This window comes from Alligator sinensis, unplaced genomic scaffold (genome assembly GCF_000455745.1).
Source record: "Alligator sinensis unplaced genomic scaffold, ASM45574v1 scaffold1102_1, whole genome shotgun sequence".
NCBI lineage: Eukaryota > Metazoa > Chordata > Crocodylia > Alligatoridae > Alligator > Alligator sinensis.
In genome coordinates, this window is record NW_005842342.1 from 1214506 (window position 1) to 1233149 (window position 18644).

General features: G+C 39.1%; 1 protein-coding gene across 2 annotated transcripts in view; it reads left to right on the forward strand.

The window, feature by feature from the left end:
* Window positions 1-18644, forward strand: part of PPP1R42 (protein phosphatase 1 regulatory subunit 42) — a 57025-nt gene that overhangs the window by 2309 nt on the left and 36072 nt on the right. The window contains exons 3-7 of one of the 2 annotated variants that reach the window (XM_014522328.2): window positions 1873-2039; window positions 2527-2665; window positions 6643-6759; window positions 13714-13831; window positions 15524-15652. In XM_014522328.2, the coding sequence (XP_014377814.1) occupies window positions 1873-2039; window positions 2527-2665; window positions 6643-6759; window positions 13714-13831; window positions 15524-15652 (670 nt within the window). Of the gene's footprint in view, window positions 1-1872; window positions 2040-2526; window positions 2666-6642; window positions 6760-13713; window positions 13832-15496; window positions 15653-18644 lie in introns of both variants that reach the window. The other variant, XM_025210246.1, reaches the window with a different exon arrangement.

The window sequence follows — 18644 nt, forward strand, 5'->3', positions numbered from 1 at the left end:
AAAATATTGAAACTGTGGGAGAGCCAACTTGTATTTGGCATCCTGTAAAATAGATTTTTAACTTACAGATACATGGAATATACAAAATAAGATTATAGCAAAGGCTTGTACTTGTAATTCTTCCATATATTCACACACCTTGAATTTCATAATTCCCTTTCATCAACAAGAGGGCTTCAACATTGACCTGATCCATGAGTTTTGCTTTTTTTTTCAATACAGAAAGTCAGTGAAAGTTTTGAAGTATGGAAATAAAACCTATACCGTTATCTGAAGCAATGGACAGATGTGTTGATGTGCCAATTAATTTTGTTGTTAATAATAAAAGATAAAACTGTATACAAGCAATTATTTATTTATTATTTATTTTCCTCTTTTGGCTTGATATTTGCCCTCACTCTCACAGTGATCCTGGGGACAGAGTATTATCCATGTCAGGCTTTCAGCTGGAGAACTACTTTTACATTTAAAAAGTGACATATATATTAAAATGAGCCTTCTGTATGTCATTGAAATTGTTCCAGTAACTATCATAGCAAAATCACCTGAATGGATGCTGAGAGAACAATGAAAAATTATAATTTTACCTATTTATAAATAATTGTAGAAGTTAGTGGAGTAGGACTTTGAGGCTTTTGATAATGTAGTGCTAGTGCTCGACAGCTTTGATAGCACTCTACCCATACCAAAATCCAACCATATTCTTAAATGGTTTAGATTATAAAAGCACAACTTGTTTACATTGTGGCCTAATCCAGGTCAGGAATATTGGTTTGATGTTGCAATACAAGCGTTTATATATGTGTTAATGAAACAGTTATTAAGGAAGGGAGAAAAATCATGAACCTGCAGCTCAGATTTTTCATGATGTATAGCGAAGTAATAATGATAGTAGATATTCTTAAAATACAGCACTAATTTCATTATTTAACAGATTTATTTTTTCCTCTGTTGGGAATCTTACAGAGGAGTTAACTCATAGCAGAATCTTTGCAAATTCCCTCTATTTTAGAGAAAGAGAAGGAATGGGGCATAGGTCATGTAAAGGTAATGATGCAAACAGATTTGGATCAGTCCTGTGGCTACCGAAAATGTACAGATTAGAATGTTTGTTAGTGAGTTAAATTGCCTCCTTCAGTTTTTAACATAACATGCAGCACTTTAAAGAGTGCAACCTGAGTCCAGTCTGTTGCCTTTGAACTTTGTAATTGATTTAATTAGGACCAAGGGTAGGCCTGATGAGCTCAAAATACTGAACATGTGTTGAAATTGCTAGATCATGAGTAGCTAAATACAAGGATTTCAGGAATTTATTTTAAAAACACCTAGAAAAAACATTATTTTCAATAGTGAAAACATTAAGCCTTAGAGCCAGATTAATGTAGGCAAAGTCTGGTATTCTCAGATGACAGTGATACCCAACACAGGTGCAGGTATCTGTCCAGATAGATTTAGTTGCAGGATTGGATATTTATATATTACAATACTAGATACTTAAAAATATTTCAAGTATGCTCATGGAATTTCTATATTTCAATTTGCTTAAAAATACTGTAAAAGAAAACTTCAGATTTTGGTGTAATCTGAATAAAGTACACTAAAATACATAGAAATTTAAGTTTTTGTGTAATCCATCATTTTTATGTTTTAATTCCCATGAAATTGTTTTCTCTTATGTTATTGAGATGTTGAAGTGGACTGCAGTTTCTTTGAGGCAGATTTTTTTAAATTTAAAGTGTTTGTCAAATGTGAAAATTTACAGTTAAATCCTAAGGCAGAACTGAATTTAATGCAAAAGTATTCGCCAGATTTCAGAAGCTGATGATTAAGGAGCTGCATTTAGTATTCCTTGTTTTCTTTTTTTCCTTTCAGGGTGATCTCTCTTTGTGTAGAAATCTTAATGTCCTGTATTTGTATGACAACCAAATTAGGCAAATACATAATTTGGACTTTGCTTCAAATCTAAAACATCTGTATCTGCAGAACAACTGTATTTCACGTGTAGAGAACCTCATATCACTGAAAAAACTTGAGAAACTGTAAGTGAGAATAATTTTATTTTTAAGAATAGGAAATAATTTAGACTTATGTTAATATTTAATAATTAATCATTAAGGTCTTTTTCTCATCATGATGCTAAATTTGTTACTCAAATCACAAATGCACTTGTAGTTTTATATTTCCATTCAAGCCTTTTGTGATCTTGTGTACCATTATGTGATGGGTATTAGAGTAAGTTTAACATTATAATCCACTAAAAACAGTCCTTTGTCTGGACACTTTAATAATATTATTACCTATAGAATAACAGAACGTGTAAAATGGATTTATATTTATTAGTCTGTAAATAGTGTAGTCTCATGCAAGGCTATTTATGTACATTTACTGTGTTTTAACTTATTAAATAATATTGTTTGGTAGTGCTATAAAGAATTTATTCTTGTTTTGCGAACTGAGAGTAGATTGGTATTGTGTTTTACCCTCAAATTGTGTCAAATTAAGTCCCATTCATGTTGTTTGCTATAGGTATCTGGGGGGCAATTGCATCACTCTAATAGAGGGCTTGGATAAGCTAGAAGAATTGAGAGAACTGCATGTTGAAAGCCAACAGCTATCCCTTGGAGAAAAGCTCTTATTTGATCCAAGAACCCTTCATTCCCTTGCAGTAAGCACCTATTTGAGTTTTCTGACAGGCAGTTGACAGGAGACTTGTATTAAAATTGTGAAGGGATTTAGTGTGGAAGGTTTGATACTTTCTGAATTTCCTTTTTGTCATTTATAAGGGCTCCATTTTAATGCTGAACTGGAGTGTTTCATTTTCTCATCTACCTGTGGAGGTGGTTTGCCTCACGTAGTAGGTACAGTCTTTGAGTTTAACAAAAAAAAAAAAAAAAAGGTCAATAAGTTGAAAAAGGGTGAATCAGGAAACTTAGTGCAGAGAAATCAGTCATTCATGTCTCATTCTGAGCTTGCAAACTTTTCCAGGAGTCATACATAGATCTAATAAAACAGCTACCAGCTGAGTTTGGGATTATGGAAAAAAATCCTTATGAAAGAATGACCAGTTTCTTTAGTGTATGAAATGCAGTTCGAATTCCTTGCACTTCTGGTACACACGGCTTTGTAGCTTCCCCAATTCCCAAAAAATAATTTATTGTGGTGGTGAGAAACCCCCACAGGCAAGCCCCAGCATTCCCAAAGGGGAAAGGAGAGCCACCCACACCCCAGGAAACTCATGGGCAAGAATTGCACGAGCTGGCGTTTTGCCGGCTCTTCAAGCGGCTGCTTCCCAGGTGGGGCAGTGGCCAGCTGATTGCAGCAGCTGGCGCCACCGCTGCAGGGAATTTAAAAACCCCGCCAGAAGCCAGCAGTGGGGAGGAAGTCCGCTGGGAGTGCGCCAGCCAGGCAGAGACTCCAGGTGCTGGCTGTGGTGGCACGAGAGGTACTGCCCTGCGGCAAAAGAGCAGGAGCAGTGTCGGGCACCAGGCTGGGGACGGGCAGTTCCCAGCCCCTCAACATTTAAAGCATTCAAGTGGTGTCTCTTTCAGGGAGGATGCCAGACACTCTAGGCTTATCAACATCCCAGCGGCGGGCCAGATTATCAAAGTCAACACCAGACCCCATAGTCAAGGGGCTGACATTGTCGGGGCGAAGATCTGAATACCCGAGCGGTTGGCTAGTGGACAGGGTGTAGGGGAGGCGGAGCCCCGAGGAACACCGCAGCACACCTGCAAGTACCCCGTCTTCGGGTCTATAGTGAAAGAGAACACCACTGAACCCCCTCCTTCTTTACATAACAAACAAGTCGTGGCAGACAAGTTGGGGGACCCTGACCTTGTGGGGCGGAGTTATACTCACAGTGCCTACTCAAGGCATGACATTTATAGTGAAAATGAAAGAAAAATCAAGTCACTGCTTTCGTTTAACCTTTGTACAATATCTTGGGGAAGATAACAATGAAAGAAATAAAAGATCTAAATTTTTAAAAAATGAGCAACTATCGTTTCAAAACTTTACTTCTGAAGAGCTGAGGATAAATCATCTGTAATTTGATTTCCTGTATGGATACTTCAGTAACTTGTTCACCAGAATATTTTTAGCGTTAGTGAAGATTCAGATTATTAGTTTACTTTGCCCATTTCTCCTGGCAGTGCACAGTAAAATGTCACAATAGACTATTTTCTAGGTATGAATCAGGAGCATTAGATCTTTCTGTAACAGCTTTCCCCAGGCTTTGCTATCTGAAAGTAACTATTTTTAGGATACTGCATACTGATACTGGCCTGTCTTTGTAATTTGTGACTAACATATTAATTTTAAGTAAAAAATAGATGGTTGGTTTATATAGTCATATGTTTATATGATAGAATCTCTGTTTACTCATGTGCCCTGACAAACATTGCCTCAGGTGTTCAGTTCATCCCTGAATCTGAAAGGTTCAGTTTGTGTGCTTTCTAGGCAGTGAGTAAGTGTTGATTCCATGTTTCAGTGGGATAGGATAGATAATAAATGCACATATAATTAGAAAATAAAAGTGGATGCTTCTGTTCTAGTTAATGTATATGTGGTCTGATTAGCTGCATAAGCATTTAGCAGTGTGAGAGGAAAGCCATCCAAGGTGTATTCCTTGTGCCATATGAATCTTATTTATTACCTTCCCTTATTTAAAAGGAGCCTTTCTACAAAAGCATTTTTGTGGAAGTGAAGAGACAGTATACAAATATTTCTTCGTTCAATGTGGTAACTCATTCTGATGCATTTTGAATTTTTCTGGCTCAGACCCACTAGTCGTTGACTGGTTCTACATGTTACATATGTTCTTTCTTGCAGTAAAATTTGATGATGGACCCACCTCTCATTTGGATCATTATTTATTTTATTTATTTAGCTTTATATCCTACCCTATTTATAAGGCTTAGAATAGCTAGCATCCTTGTGGAAGTTCAGTTTTTTTACATGTAGAAAAAATGTATTAATTTTTAGCCATTTTTAGAATGATGAATGTTTTGTCATCCTTGTACAATCCAGTCGTACTTTCTATTTTTGCTTTTCATCTTGTTTCCCTCTCTCATCTGTTCTTGTTTCTCATGGTTAGAAAATGAGGACAAGGGCCAAAAATACATGACTAGCCATCTCTCCAAGGAGTACCAACAATCATCTATGGACCACTTGTTTGGGAAGTTTGTTTTTTTTCCATGTCTGTGTTACAAGACAGTGGTGGTAAAATTTCTTCCTGAAATGTTGATCTCACTGCCCCGAATCAAGTTCTAGAAAGGGTTTGGGCTTCCAAATCCATACCACTGAAGCAAATATTGTTCAATTTATAATTCTGTATCTGGCCTAGATTTTGAATGTGTTGGTTCAAGGTGCTGTTTTTTTCTGTGTTCGTATAAAACACTCCTTTGTTCTTTTTATGTTTACCTACAGAAAATACTTTCCTAACTGAGATAAATATCTGAAGTACTTAGTTTTGAGTTAGAATGCAAGAATCATTGTAGGTATTCTGTAAGAGTTTTCCTTTACAAACTACCCCATTCTTAATTTTCCAAAGAATCACATGTTACATAAAGGCAAAAGTCATACATATCTATTGTTTGATTAACCAAAAAGGTCACCAAAAAGTGTGTTGGAAAGCAAGGACCAGGGAAAATGGCATACTGGTTTCCAGGTGGAGAACAGACAAAGAAATGAACTGATTTACCCAAGGTCACACCCCAAATTCATAGCAAAGCCAGAACTAAAATCCATGTCTGACTCCTGAGTGTCTTGCTTTAACCACTGGATTATGCTGCCTTCCTTTCAGACTATTATTGCAAATCTTTTATATACATACCTCTTTTTTTTTTATATGCATAGCCCTTTTGCCTTGGTCCTTGCTTTGGAACCCACGTTTTGGTGACCTGGTGGATTTATGTGTCTTTTTCCTTTGTGTAACCAAACAATGGATTTATGTCTTTTTCCTCTGTGTAACGCAGTTCTTTAGAAATTTAATGAAATTTACACAACTTTGTAAAGCATTGAAACGTTCAGGTGAAAAAATCATATGGGTATCAAAAATAATGTAAACAATAGTGATATAACACTGTTGACTTCCTGACCAAAGTTGCACTCTTTTGAGGAATCATTGGGCACCTATATACGTGCCTGATACCTGCTCTGCTTCATTCTAATTTGAAAACATCAGAGCAGACTCAATTAATCAAGTCTGCTGGAGCATTCTAATTAGCACACTCCAGCGCCTCGGCATCATGTGTATTCAGTGTCCCCACATTTCAAAATGGTAACGAGCTTTGAAGCACAGGATGCTGAATACAGGAGATGCTGCTGGTGCTATCATTAGCCACTCTAATTAAAGAGAGCCACTCTAATTAAAACGGCCCCCCTCCCAACACACACACCCCAGACAGAGCATGTGTAAAGACACCCTGTAAGTTCTTCGATTAAAAAAAGAGCAGATGCAGATTCAGCATAAAATATTATGTAGACTATAAAACAGTCGTGGAGATTTGCATTTACATGTTATAATCAAACTTTGTGAAATTCACTTCGTGAACCTGATGGTAAAATTTTGGGAAAGAACTTACTATTGCATTTTTCAGTATGAAGAAATAATTGTTACTTCCCCCCTTCTTTCTCTTCCAGAAATCGTTGTCAGTGTTGAATATCAGTAATAACAATATAGATGAATTGCAAGAGCTAGCAGTTCTGCAAAATATTTCCCATCTTATAGCAGTTGACAACCAACTTCACCTTATACAGGTATTAATTGAAGGCGTTTGTTATTTAGTGTGAATTGAATATGGTTATTTTGATTTAACATTATTGTGAATGAATTTAAATACTCAAGTGAAACTTAATTTATTCTATTAATTAATTGTGTGCCTAATTAAGGAGCCTGATCATAAGGTGATTGAAACATGGGAATTTTTCTGTTTGGTTTGGTGGATTTTGAATTGGACCCAGGATGAAAGGCTGCGTGCCATCAGTGTATTAAAGTCATAACTCCCTATTCCTATTCAGCATTTGGTATCATTGAATATCATATCAGGCTACTGGTACCTCAACCATTCTTCTGATTTTAGTGTTATACCACTTATTTTCTTTCTGATTACTTTTACAGTATCATTTTAAGAAGCATCAGATATGAACATAGCTGGTGAATTTCTTTCATTAAGGATACACGCTTTTGGAGAAGAACTTCCTTAATGGCTGCATGCACAAGTGTCCTTATTTAGTAACAATCATTAAGGTGTTTCAGTAATAAGATAAAGTGGTGCTTTGAATGTGTTTATACTTCTTCCTTTCAGTAACGAGTATCATTTAAATCAAATATATTATGTAAGTTACCAGCCCCATATTTTTATGGTAGAATTTATCTTATCAGAAGGAGCAAGTGGGATTTACTTCATTATTTCTAAACGATGTGACATTTTTACCCAACTAATATTAAAAAGAACATGGAAAATTTAAGCAGTATCTTGTCTCGTGTTAACAGTAATCAACAATGAGATTGAAACTGGATAGTGTGCTCAGGTTTTATAATTTCTAAAATAATACAGGCAGGAAGTATCAGAGAAGAACACTATAAATAAATAAGTACACGTACACATTGCATGTATAGTTTAATAGGCAGACAAGGTTCTTTTGGTAAATTTGATATCTTTTATTAGACCAGTTCAAATAGTTGGGGGAAAAAAATTATTAGCAAGCTTTTGGGTTTAAGAACTCTTCGTCAGGCTGAAGAAGCATCTGCAGTTGGTGTGTGCTCTTTCTGGATGGAATGAATTGTAGTTAGAGGTCAATGATTCTCAAGTTTTTTAGTCCCAGGCCCCTTGCCTGTACCTTTTCTGAACTTGGGTCAATCTCATTGATTTTCAACTGGGGTTCCTTGAAATTAAGAAAAGTTATGGAGTTATTGTTTAACAGTACATCTCAGCACTGGGAATGAAATGTGTTTAATTTTTTTAATGAATCTATATGCCTTTTTGGGTGAAAGAGTGAAGTGTGCTACCAATTTTAATTCAGAAAAAGGTGCCTGTGTATCAAAGGTTTGGAAAACACTGGCTTAGGCCATTTGTATTTAGAACAAAGCCTAATTTTAAAAGCTGTAATAAATATCAGGGTGGATTAATATAGATTTCTGACTTTAACAATAATAATTTAAGCCAGTAAACAGGAACCTTGATTAAAGTATTTTTAGTTATATATTATTTTCTTATAGTGTGTGTGTTTCATATATGTTGGTAACTCTTAAATATGTTGATGTCTGTAGTCTTTACATTAAATTAGGGGGGCTGGGGGGGGTCTAACCAGTAGGCCACACCCTGTCTGTGAACATTTATTTAAACCATGGTACCCAAACTATTCAGCTCCACAGGCCAGTTGAAGGGGCTGAGTCAGGCTGGTGCACAGGGTCAGCCAGTTGCCACATTTAGCACACGGGGCTGGTCTACAGGCTGGGTCCAGTGTGCAGGGTCAACCCATGACTGGATTGTACCCACGGACTAGCCTTGCATGCTGGCCCGTGAGGCCCTTGGAACTCCCCAGAAGCACAGGGGTCAGCTCTCTGCCTGAGGCAGCCACGACACACAAGGAAGCAGTGGTGCTGTAACTGCAGTGATTATTTTGCTACTGTCCACAAAGACAGTAGTTGCTTTCCTGGTTGCCTCTTTCTTCCCCATCCCCCTCTATCCCAGTTACACTATTGAGATTCCCCTTGGGTCTAGAAATTTGGCGGTGGGGGAGTGATGGTAGCATTAATTGCCATCAGAGCTGCACTGATTAACACTGCCACCACTCCACAGCCACCACATTTCTGGACCCATGGGGAGCTCTGCAGGCTGGATTCAAACTGTGTGCCATAAGTTAATTTTGGGTGTTGGTTTAAATAGCTTAATGTACTTTTACTTGGATTAATTTTCAAATTTTCTAATTTACTGTTATGGTGAATGCTGCATTTCTGTTTTTGCTTAGATGCTTTTTTTCAACTCCAGTCAATTTCTCAACTTTGAATTACCTAATTATTGAACTGAACTAAGTTGAATAAACTGAAATGAAAAAAATATTTTCACAGCATCCACAGCACAAGCTGGGTTAGTACTTTAATATCTGATTCTTCTTAATTAGTTGGTGACTTCCAGCAGTTACGTGGTTTGACTTTAAGGTTTCAGTAGTAAATATGTACTGGTTACTATTATTTTTATTTAAATTATTCAAATAGATTATAATAGTACTAGCCCTAACATAAATTTGGAAAGCTTCAAAGACTGCAGTTGGGAGAAATAGCAGGCAGAGGAGAGGTGGAATATCTAGATAGCCATCGAGGTTTCTAGGTGAGACTGAATAGTGACAGGAATAACACAGCCTGGGGATATAAGTCACCTTATATGCCTCTCTCATGTTTGTATGAGGCTTATCTAGTATATCTATATCCATTTTCTTTCTCTTTTAGCATAAACATTTTCATTTGAGATTGTTACGCTGTCACAGTAAACCTGCCTTTCCCACCCCCCCTTCAGCTTCCATTCCTGATGACCATTATCTCAGGATAATTGCGAATTGGGCCAATTAACTCATATAATTAAGGGAATTGTCAATATAATTAACAGACATCAAGGGAGATGATCCCGTTTTAGATGTGTGGATAAGATCTGAACTGCCCTAAAAGCAACTGAACAGTGAAGATGTAGACTATTTTCTGCAGTTCTTGCCAACCAATTTTATGGTTGTAACAATTCTCATATACTTGTTTTATATCCAGCTCCCTGAAACCAACTAAATACAATATAAAGGACACCTTTGATTTAAAACTCAAATTTCTACCTGAAAATTGTCTAATCTACTGTTATAGCAAGTTATACCTAATATTCCTATAACTGAAAGAGATCAGAGAAAAGCTACTTTATGTCTAGTTGTTTGTATTGTATTTTACCAGTCTTGCTCTTTCCCGTAGGTGGTTTGTTAATTGGTCAGTTTTCCTTTCTTAATAAATGTTCTCACACAACAAGAGAGGAAAAATATTTTTAAATGGAAAAATGTAAGTATGGAGTCACAAAAACAGCAGTGGGGATGTAGTACAATGGTTTTAACTTCATTTTTTTTAAATAAAATAGATTGACTTAAACAGTGTACTTTTAACATACCGTTTATCATTATTCTGTTTTTGTGGCCTGTTTAACTCTTTAATTTCTCTCAGCCTGAGCAATGAAATAGTAGGCTTACCTTTTTCACTCTTGTCTCTAGTAAGGTTAAAAAATACTATCGGGATGCTTTTATAATTTGAGTGCATATGTTGAAGGAAAGCTTTATGTGCTTTAAAAACACTTTCCATTAGACTTTTACAAAATACTTTTGTAAATATTTCTATGGATCAGAAATTTATAGAAACTTGTTTCTGTTAAACCTTTATTTTGGGAAGAGTGTATATACAAATGTGTTATATTTGGTATAGAAAATATTACTGAATAAGCCTATAAAATCATCTGTATTTTCAAAGTCTTTAATTTATTCAACCTCTGCCCAATATTGATTATGACAGAGGATATCAAAAAAGATGAATTCATTCACTTCACAGTTCAGTCAGGAACAAGAGAAAAATTATAGATTTTCTCAAATAGATTATGACAGGTAGTCAGAGTGGTGACAAATTGCTGTCTGTAGATGTAGTTAGGGCAGTTGAGCTAGACATTTCCAATAAAAACTGGAGCGCACCGGTCAAATACTGGTTCTTAAATAGCCATCATTAATTGCGAAGAAGGTTATTGCCAGTACTACAGCTGCCTACTGAGGCACTCACCTCCCCTATATATGGAATATAATTTGCTCTTCAGTATTTTGTAGCAGACCTCAAAGTGATAGCATGACATGATCATTTATCAAACAGAGACTGCCCAGAAAAGTGTCTGGTCCCTTTAGTACAGCTTATTGAAAGGCTGGGAAGTGAAAGCACTTTATTAGAGACAGGAAGGCAATGAACAACTAGAGCGTATCGAAAGACTAATCATATTTCAGCACAGGATTAGTGTGCTCTTGGATAAACATATACTGGAGTGAGCATGTTCTGGGTCATTTATCAAGTGAGGAACAACTAACAAAAACTACAGGACTCTTTGTGTACATTTATCAAACTTAGGTTGTATACATTTTATGGTTTTAAGTATTATACAGTTTTGTGTTACAAAGTCCTACATTAATTGAATGAATTATTTAAAATGAAATCTGAAAACTATGTCAAATATTTTAAGAGAATACCTGATAATAATAACTCTTAAATCAATATTACATTCTTTCCTTATAAGTTCAACACAAATTATTATTTTCCCCTGAAGTTAGATAGCATGTGTGTAAATATGTGCAGATGCACTGAATCAGTTAAAAATATTATCACAGTATTATTCAGAAAAAAACTGTTTGAGTCTTCGTAAGTTAATGTTCTAGAATAGAGGTGACTAACCTGTAGTGCACATGCCACAAGTGGCATAGACAGCTTCTGTGTGTTGCATGCAACAGTTCAGGGAGGGGACAAGGGAGCACAGCAGCGTATCAGGCAGAGGAAGAGGATCAGAGGAGGATGTAAGGCTGATTTGTGGCATGCCTGCCAAATAGGTTGGCCTCCACTGTTGTAGAACAGACAGTGTTTGCCTTGCTGGACTGTTCCCCTAAAGCAGAGGTGTCACATAGCCTGTGGATTGGATACTACCCCTGGAACTGTATCAGCCAACCTGGGGACTCCTGGAAGGGCTGGTAATTTAGGGGCAGGGTGTACTGCAAAATTCTGGTGAATGGAGTCCTGTTGGAATGTGTTGTCAGTGGAGGAGCAAGTGATGCCTGCATTATTTCCTGCAGCTCAGAAACCCGTGGTGTTTAATGCCACTGCTGCTTGCCCCACCACTGGAGGTGGTCCAGATACAGTCCATGAGGCTCCTCACAGTCTGGATCCAGCCCATGAGGAGCCCTGCAGTCAGGATTCAGCCCAGAGGGCCATGGGAGTTTGACACCTGCCCTGTAGGACTGGGAAATTCCATAAGAAGAGTCTTTTGTGTCCACATAGCATTTCTCCTCTCTAAGGCTTCCTGCTGCACTCTTGTCCACACAGCTGCTCCAGAAACTGTTTTGAGCTCCCCACCAGCTAATAAACAAGAACTGTCCTCAGAGGTCCAAACTGAAAAAGTACATGTCAATACTAACCTTTCTGCAGAATACTTATGGGTTCTTGTTAAGGGCAAAAGAGGGTTATGCTACCATTTTTGTATTCCCTCATTTTCTACCCATGAGTCTTGTACCTACAGGAAAATTCACAGAGATTATCCCAGATTGAAGGGAGAATGGAGTGATCTCTAGAGGCAATCCTCTCCCCTCCAGTGTCACCCAAATCACAGGGTGATAGTTACTCATTTTTCCACATGAATATGAAGGAGGCACCGTGAGTTTGCATGAGCAAATATTTTACTTCATTACCAATTTGTGCTAACTATCAACCAGTGATGCTCAACCTTTTAGTCCTGCGAGCCAGATGAGTGGCATGGGGCCAGTCCAAGGGCCTGATCCTGTACACAGGGTTAGCCCACAGGCTGGATCCAGTGCAGGATCGGTCTGTGGTTGAGATCCAGTGTTCAGGCCCAGCCTCACGTGCCAGATCCAGTCATGCACTGGCCTAACCGTGCACACCTGGATCCAGTTGCAGAGCAACCCCATATACCAGCTTGACAGTGTGTTAGGGCAATCTAGCACATGGGACCCTGGAGCCTTGTTTGTTAAAAAAAAAAAAGATAACTGTAGAACCCAAGTTCTGGCACTACCAACTCCTTCCCTTGCATTCACACACATTCTTTAAGATCCCTCACCAAAGCCTCCATACAGCCACATAATATATGGATACTTATATAAATTAACACTGAAAAGTTTTTGAAATTTGTATTTTAAAAAGTAGGCTCTTTAAATAGAAGAGAACAACCTGCTAAACACCTGTAGATAGGATTTAAGTCTTTTTTCAAATACAATAAATTAGAATGAATGACAAAAAAAGTTAGATGTAGGTCATAATGTCCCTGGTTAACTAGAAAAAAACCCAGGTTAGAGAAAAGTGTATTTAAAAAAGTTTCAGTATTTTGGCCAAGACTATAACTGGCCACCCACAGATATGTGAGGGAGTTAGTTTGTCTTGTAAAATAAATAATTATATTGTTCAGTATGGTTTGCCAAAGTAAGTCTATTTTTAATCAATTTTTGTTTAAAATTTCCACTCTCCCATAAATTTCTGAAGCCTACAAAAGTCAAGCTATATTTTCAAGGGTTTTTTATGGTTCCTTTTCATCTATGTCAGTTCAGTATGGGACAAATGCATGTATTACTTACTAAAGACATTTTTCTTGTTTTCCTTTTTTCTTTTTTTTTGCCAGTGTCAGTCCATTGGAAGTATGATGACAGTGGTAATTGTCTACAAGTGGCATTGTTATATCCTGGAAGGAGAACCTTTTTTCTCATTATCTTAAATTTCTTTTGTGTAAAAATGTTGTGATGCTTTCAAACAGTGCTATAAGTCCCAGTTCTGTAACACTTATATTTCATTTTACAAGTACTGTATAAGAAGTCCCATAAAGGATTCTTTGCAGGCTTACCCCTAACTGAACAACATGTATTACTGTTATTGAATTGTTACCTCTAGTCTCCAGACAAAGAAATAATTATGTTGTTGTTTTCTTTGTTTAATTGCAGGATTTGGAATTTGTATTGAATAAATGGACCAAGCTATGCCTACTGGATCTTAAGGGGAATCCTGTTTGCCACAAACCAAAATATAGGGACAGGATTATAGTGCAATCACAAACTCTAGGTAAAAATAAAGATTGTAGAGCACTTCTGACTTTAAAAATGGCACATTAGCTATCCTTGAATTACAGTGGAACTTCTCTCAGCACACGTAATAGTATCAACATTAATGCCAAATGATTAGCTTTTAAAGATTCAAACTGAATAATCATTTATAAGGTTCTTTGGGTGAATCTGATATCTTTTATTAGACCAACTTAAATAGTTGGAAAACAATTATTAAGCATATTAATAATTGTTTTCCAACTGTTTAAGTTGGTCTAATAAAAGATATCAGATTCACACAAAGAACCTTGTCTGCCTATGTCTTTAGACCAACATGGCTACAACCTACACCCCTGTAATCATTTATAAAAACCCTATTGCTTATAATGGCTTGATTGTTTTCAATTACTGTGAAACCTGTACATTTTGTAACATAAAAGCTAGTGAAACTGTGATATAACCCCACAATAATCATTTACATTTTTTGTGTTTGTGTCCCAGTTGGGTGAAAATGATTTTCAAGTGGATTTGTCTTTCACTTTTCCCCCTCTAGAATTACTGTAGGGTAGGGTCAGGGCTGTTTGGGAACCTGAAACATGCATTTTAATACTTTAATATTTGGTATTTCTTTTAAGTAATGCTTGTTTTGGGGACAGATAAAACTTTCTTGTTTTGCCTGCAGGTTACTGATATGCACTGCCAGACTGTCAGCCCTAACTTTACATGAACACAGTTCACATTTGTAATTATTGAAGGTGATCTTTGCATTGGAGAAATCAGCTTGATTAATCTCCTGTCCACAAAAAGAATGTATTCTGCAAATGAAACAAAAAAAATACTTCTGTAGACAGAGGGATAGGGTCCCTTTCCCCAATATTAGAAGTACTAGTTGTTCTCTAGCTCAGAGTACTAAATTTTAGATGGAGATTAACGGAGAAACAAAGAACCTATGAACACCAGAAAAATAATTGAGTTTCAAAACAGTTCTTATGAATGGTTTAAACTCAGCTGTAGCCAAATGAGGTATTTAATTTGGTATGACTAGGGAACATGGATGGAACCCAGGCATGCTAGAACAAATGTTGGCCTACTGCATGACAGAGTGAAGTTAATGATAAAAAGCAAAACTCTGCTTTCTTTCTTTGCACAATAAGGTTAATGGGACTACTGGATGGGTAAAGCAGACAGACTTTAGACCCTATTTTAAACATTTTATGCCCATACGTGTGTATGTGTGTATTCTGTATAAACATGTGTTCTCTTTTTAAAACCTCCTACAATCAGTATCATGTCTTAATTAGATGTCAAACATTCTTCTGGAAAACTGCAAATACTTGATAGTCTTTTTCCCATGCATTTGAAAAGTGCCTTGTTGTGCATGCAACTCGTTTAAAAACATTTCAAGATATATCACTTGACCTTTTTTCCTAACAAACTCAACCAAAATGAAAATAATTACTGTTGAAAGCCAATGTATAATTAGTATATGTAAGATAAATATGCATGTGTATATGTATGTATGTGTGTGTGTATATGTATGTATGTGTATGTGTGTGTTTATACGTATGTAGCTATATGCGTGTGTGTGTATGTGTGCATATATATATATATGTATGTGTATATATATATATATATGTATATAATTATAATGATTTAACCTTTTAGTTGGCTTATTTTGTTACAGAAATGAATATTCCCTTTTCTTTGTCAGAATCTCTTGATGGGAAAGAAATAAAAGACATGGAAAGACAATTTCTAATGAACTGGAAAGCATCCAAAGCTGCCAGGAAAAAAAGCAAGGAGAGAATGACATATGAGCATACAGCTTATCCACATTTCTGTAAGCAGACTAATCAGTTTATTTCATGATCACTTACTAGGAGTGCACCAATAAAGATTTTTTGGACTGATACTGGTGGCCGATGAGCCATATTGGCCAGTACCAATCCAGTTGCTGGTATGCAGCCTGGCAGCTTGGACAGCAGAGTCCGGCTGGTAAGTCTGTTGAAGGGGAAGGAGTGGAGGGAGGGAAGGAGTGTGGAGTGGGGGCAGATCAAGGCACCAGTGGTGAGGGAGGGAGTGGGGCTGGGGCTGGGGCTGGGACAGGGGCTGCCCCGCTGGGGCAGGGCAGGGTGCAGGACTGAGCTGCAGCTCATCTGGAGGACACCAGAGGGAAAGGGGGGGCAGCTCCTGCCATTGTATGCACCCCTGGGGGAGGCATAGGGGGCATGTGCCCCCAGATCTATACACAGGGCAAGGGCAGGCTGGTGCTGGGGTGGCACTGGGCTCTTCCTGGTGGGGGGTTGTGGCGGGGCTGCACTTGGGCCGGATAGTGGTGGTGCTGGGAGAGGGGGCTGGCCCCCATCTGCCCCGAGTGCAGTCCTGGCCCAACCTCCCTGCTGGGAAGAGCCTGGCACTACCCCCAGCCCACAGTGGCAGCCCGCCCTCGCCCCATGCACAGATCCTGGGGGCACCCCGCCATCATTCAATTCCCCCAGGGGTGCGTGCAGTGGCAGGAGCCCCCCCATCCTGCCCTTCGCTGCCCAGATGAGCTACTCATGGCTCCTTCCTGCACCCTGCCTTACCCCGGCTGGGCAGTGCCTGCCCCTGCTCCAGCCCCACTCCCTCCCTCACAACGGGGTCCTTGATCTACTTCCCCACACACCTCTTCTTTCTCCCTGCTCCTTCCCCCACAACCACCAGACTTACCAGACGGAGGCTCCTCTCCAAGCTACCAGGCTGGCCGCATGCGTGCTGTGGCTATGCACATGCACACAGCATTTATCAGCAACATTACTGGCCACATCAGCCAAAAAAAAAGATTGCTGATAATGCCAATTTTCCTTTTATTGGTGCCAATATGATATGGACTGATGTATCGGTGCACCTCTATCACTTACAACATTATAGAACTAATAAAATCCTTAATTGTATAAAAGATTAGAAAGCTTCAAATAGAAGATTGGCTCAAGAAAGAAAGTTCAAGTCCTCAAGTTCAGTATTGGAGGAGGCTTTTAGATCCTTAGATCTAGCCTGCCTCTTTACAAGAACTCTAATAGAACTTGAATCTGTGTATGGAAATTAGGGCTATATGAAGCTTCAGTTGCTGATTTGATTCAGCAGAGATTTGGCCTGATTCGGTGGCTGAATGTTTGAGTCTGAATCGAATCAGGAGACCATTTAGAATCTCTCCAAATCGAATCAGAACCTCCGAATCGATTCAGAGAGATTTGAGGATTTGGCCATAGACACAGTTTTAAATGTTTTTTCTACATACCTCAAGGTACCAGGCAGTTCGTGAATGCTGAGATGGTGGGGAGGATGGAGCGTCCCATGGGAGCGCAGGGGGTCCCCAGCATGCTCAGTGGTGGGCCCAGAAGTGGACCACAGGCTCTTCCAGTCCACTTCTGAGTCCGCCACGGAGAGCACGGGGGACCCCCCTTTCCCCCTGGCTTGGTAACTGATGCCTCCTGGGTCTGGGGGGGCACCCGGGGTCCCCTGTGGCCAATCACTGAGCTGAGGGAGGTGGGTGGGGGATACCCCCATGCTCCTGTGGGATGCTCCATCTGCCCCACCATCTCAGGATTCACGAGCCATGCCTGGTACTTTGAGATATGTAGAAAAAACATTTAAAGCTGTGTCTATGGCCAAATCGCTGATTCTCCGAAACGGCATCAAATCTGAAGATTTGGATTCAGCCGAATCAAATTGGGACAGTGATCCAAATCAACTAATCAAATCATTGTCCCCCGAATCTGAATCGAATACAGCCTGCTTCGCAAAGCCCTAATGGAAATGTTTATGACAACTTTTTTAGGCCAATTTCTTACCTAAAAATGTTTGTTAAATACAATGGCATAGATTCACAGATTCATAGATTATAGAGTTGGAAGGGACCCAATGGATCATCGTGTCCTACCCCTTGCCGCTGGCAGGAAAGAGGACTGAGGTTAGACAACCCCAGCCAGGTGATTGTCAAGCCTCCTCTTGAAGACCTCCAGGTTAGGTGTCAGCACCACCTCTCTTGGAAGCCCATTCCAGACTCTGGCCACCCTTATTGTAAAAAATGTCTTCCTAATGTCTAACCTAAATCTACTCTCCACTAGTTTGCACCCATTATTCCTAGTTACTCCCTGGGGCGCTCTGGTAAATAGCACATCCCCAATTCCCTGCTGTCCTCCCCTGATAAATTTATAGGGGGCCACAAGGTCACCCCTCAGCTGTCTTTTGTATAGGATGAAGAGATCCAGATCTCTCAACCTCTCACAACCAGACATGTATGCAAATCAATGTACATACAAATCAATTCTGTCTCACAGGGCTCAGACAGACCCCTGCTCTAACTTATGGTGCTTTACATAAAGCGCCATGAGTTTGAGTGCCCTCCCCCCAATCCCAAGCAAACAGACATTCACCTGCTGGGTCAGGGAGATCAAGCCTTCTTGCACCGGACCTCCTGGACACTGGACCTCCAGGGACCTTGGCATGGCTTTATGAGCACTCGTGGTGCTCGGGCCAGGTGCCAGATGATTGGAAGATAGCCAATGTGGTCCCCATCTTTAAAAAAGGGAGGGAGGACCCGGGCAACTATAGGCCCGTCAGTCTTACCTCAATCCTGGGGAAACTCTTTGAGAAGATCATCAAGGAGCACATCTGTGATGGACCGGCATCGGGGATGATATTCAAGGGCAACCAGCACGGTTTCATTAGGGGCAGGTCATGTCAGACCAACCTGATTGCCTTTTACGATCAGGTCACAAAAGCATTGGATGCAGGTGTCGCCGTGGATGTAGTCTTTCTGGACTTCAGCAAGGCCTTTGACACTGTCGACC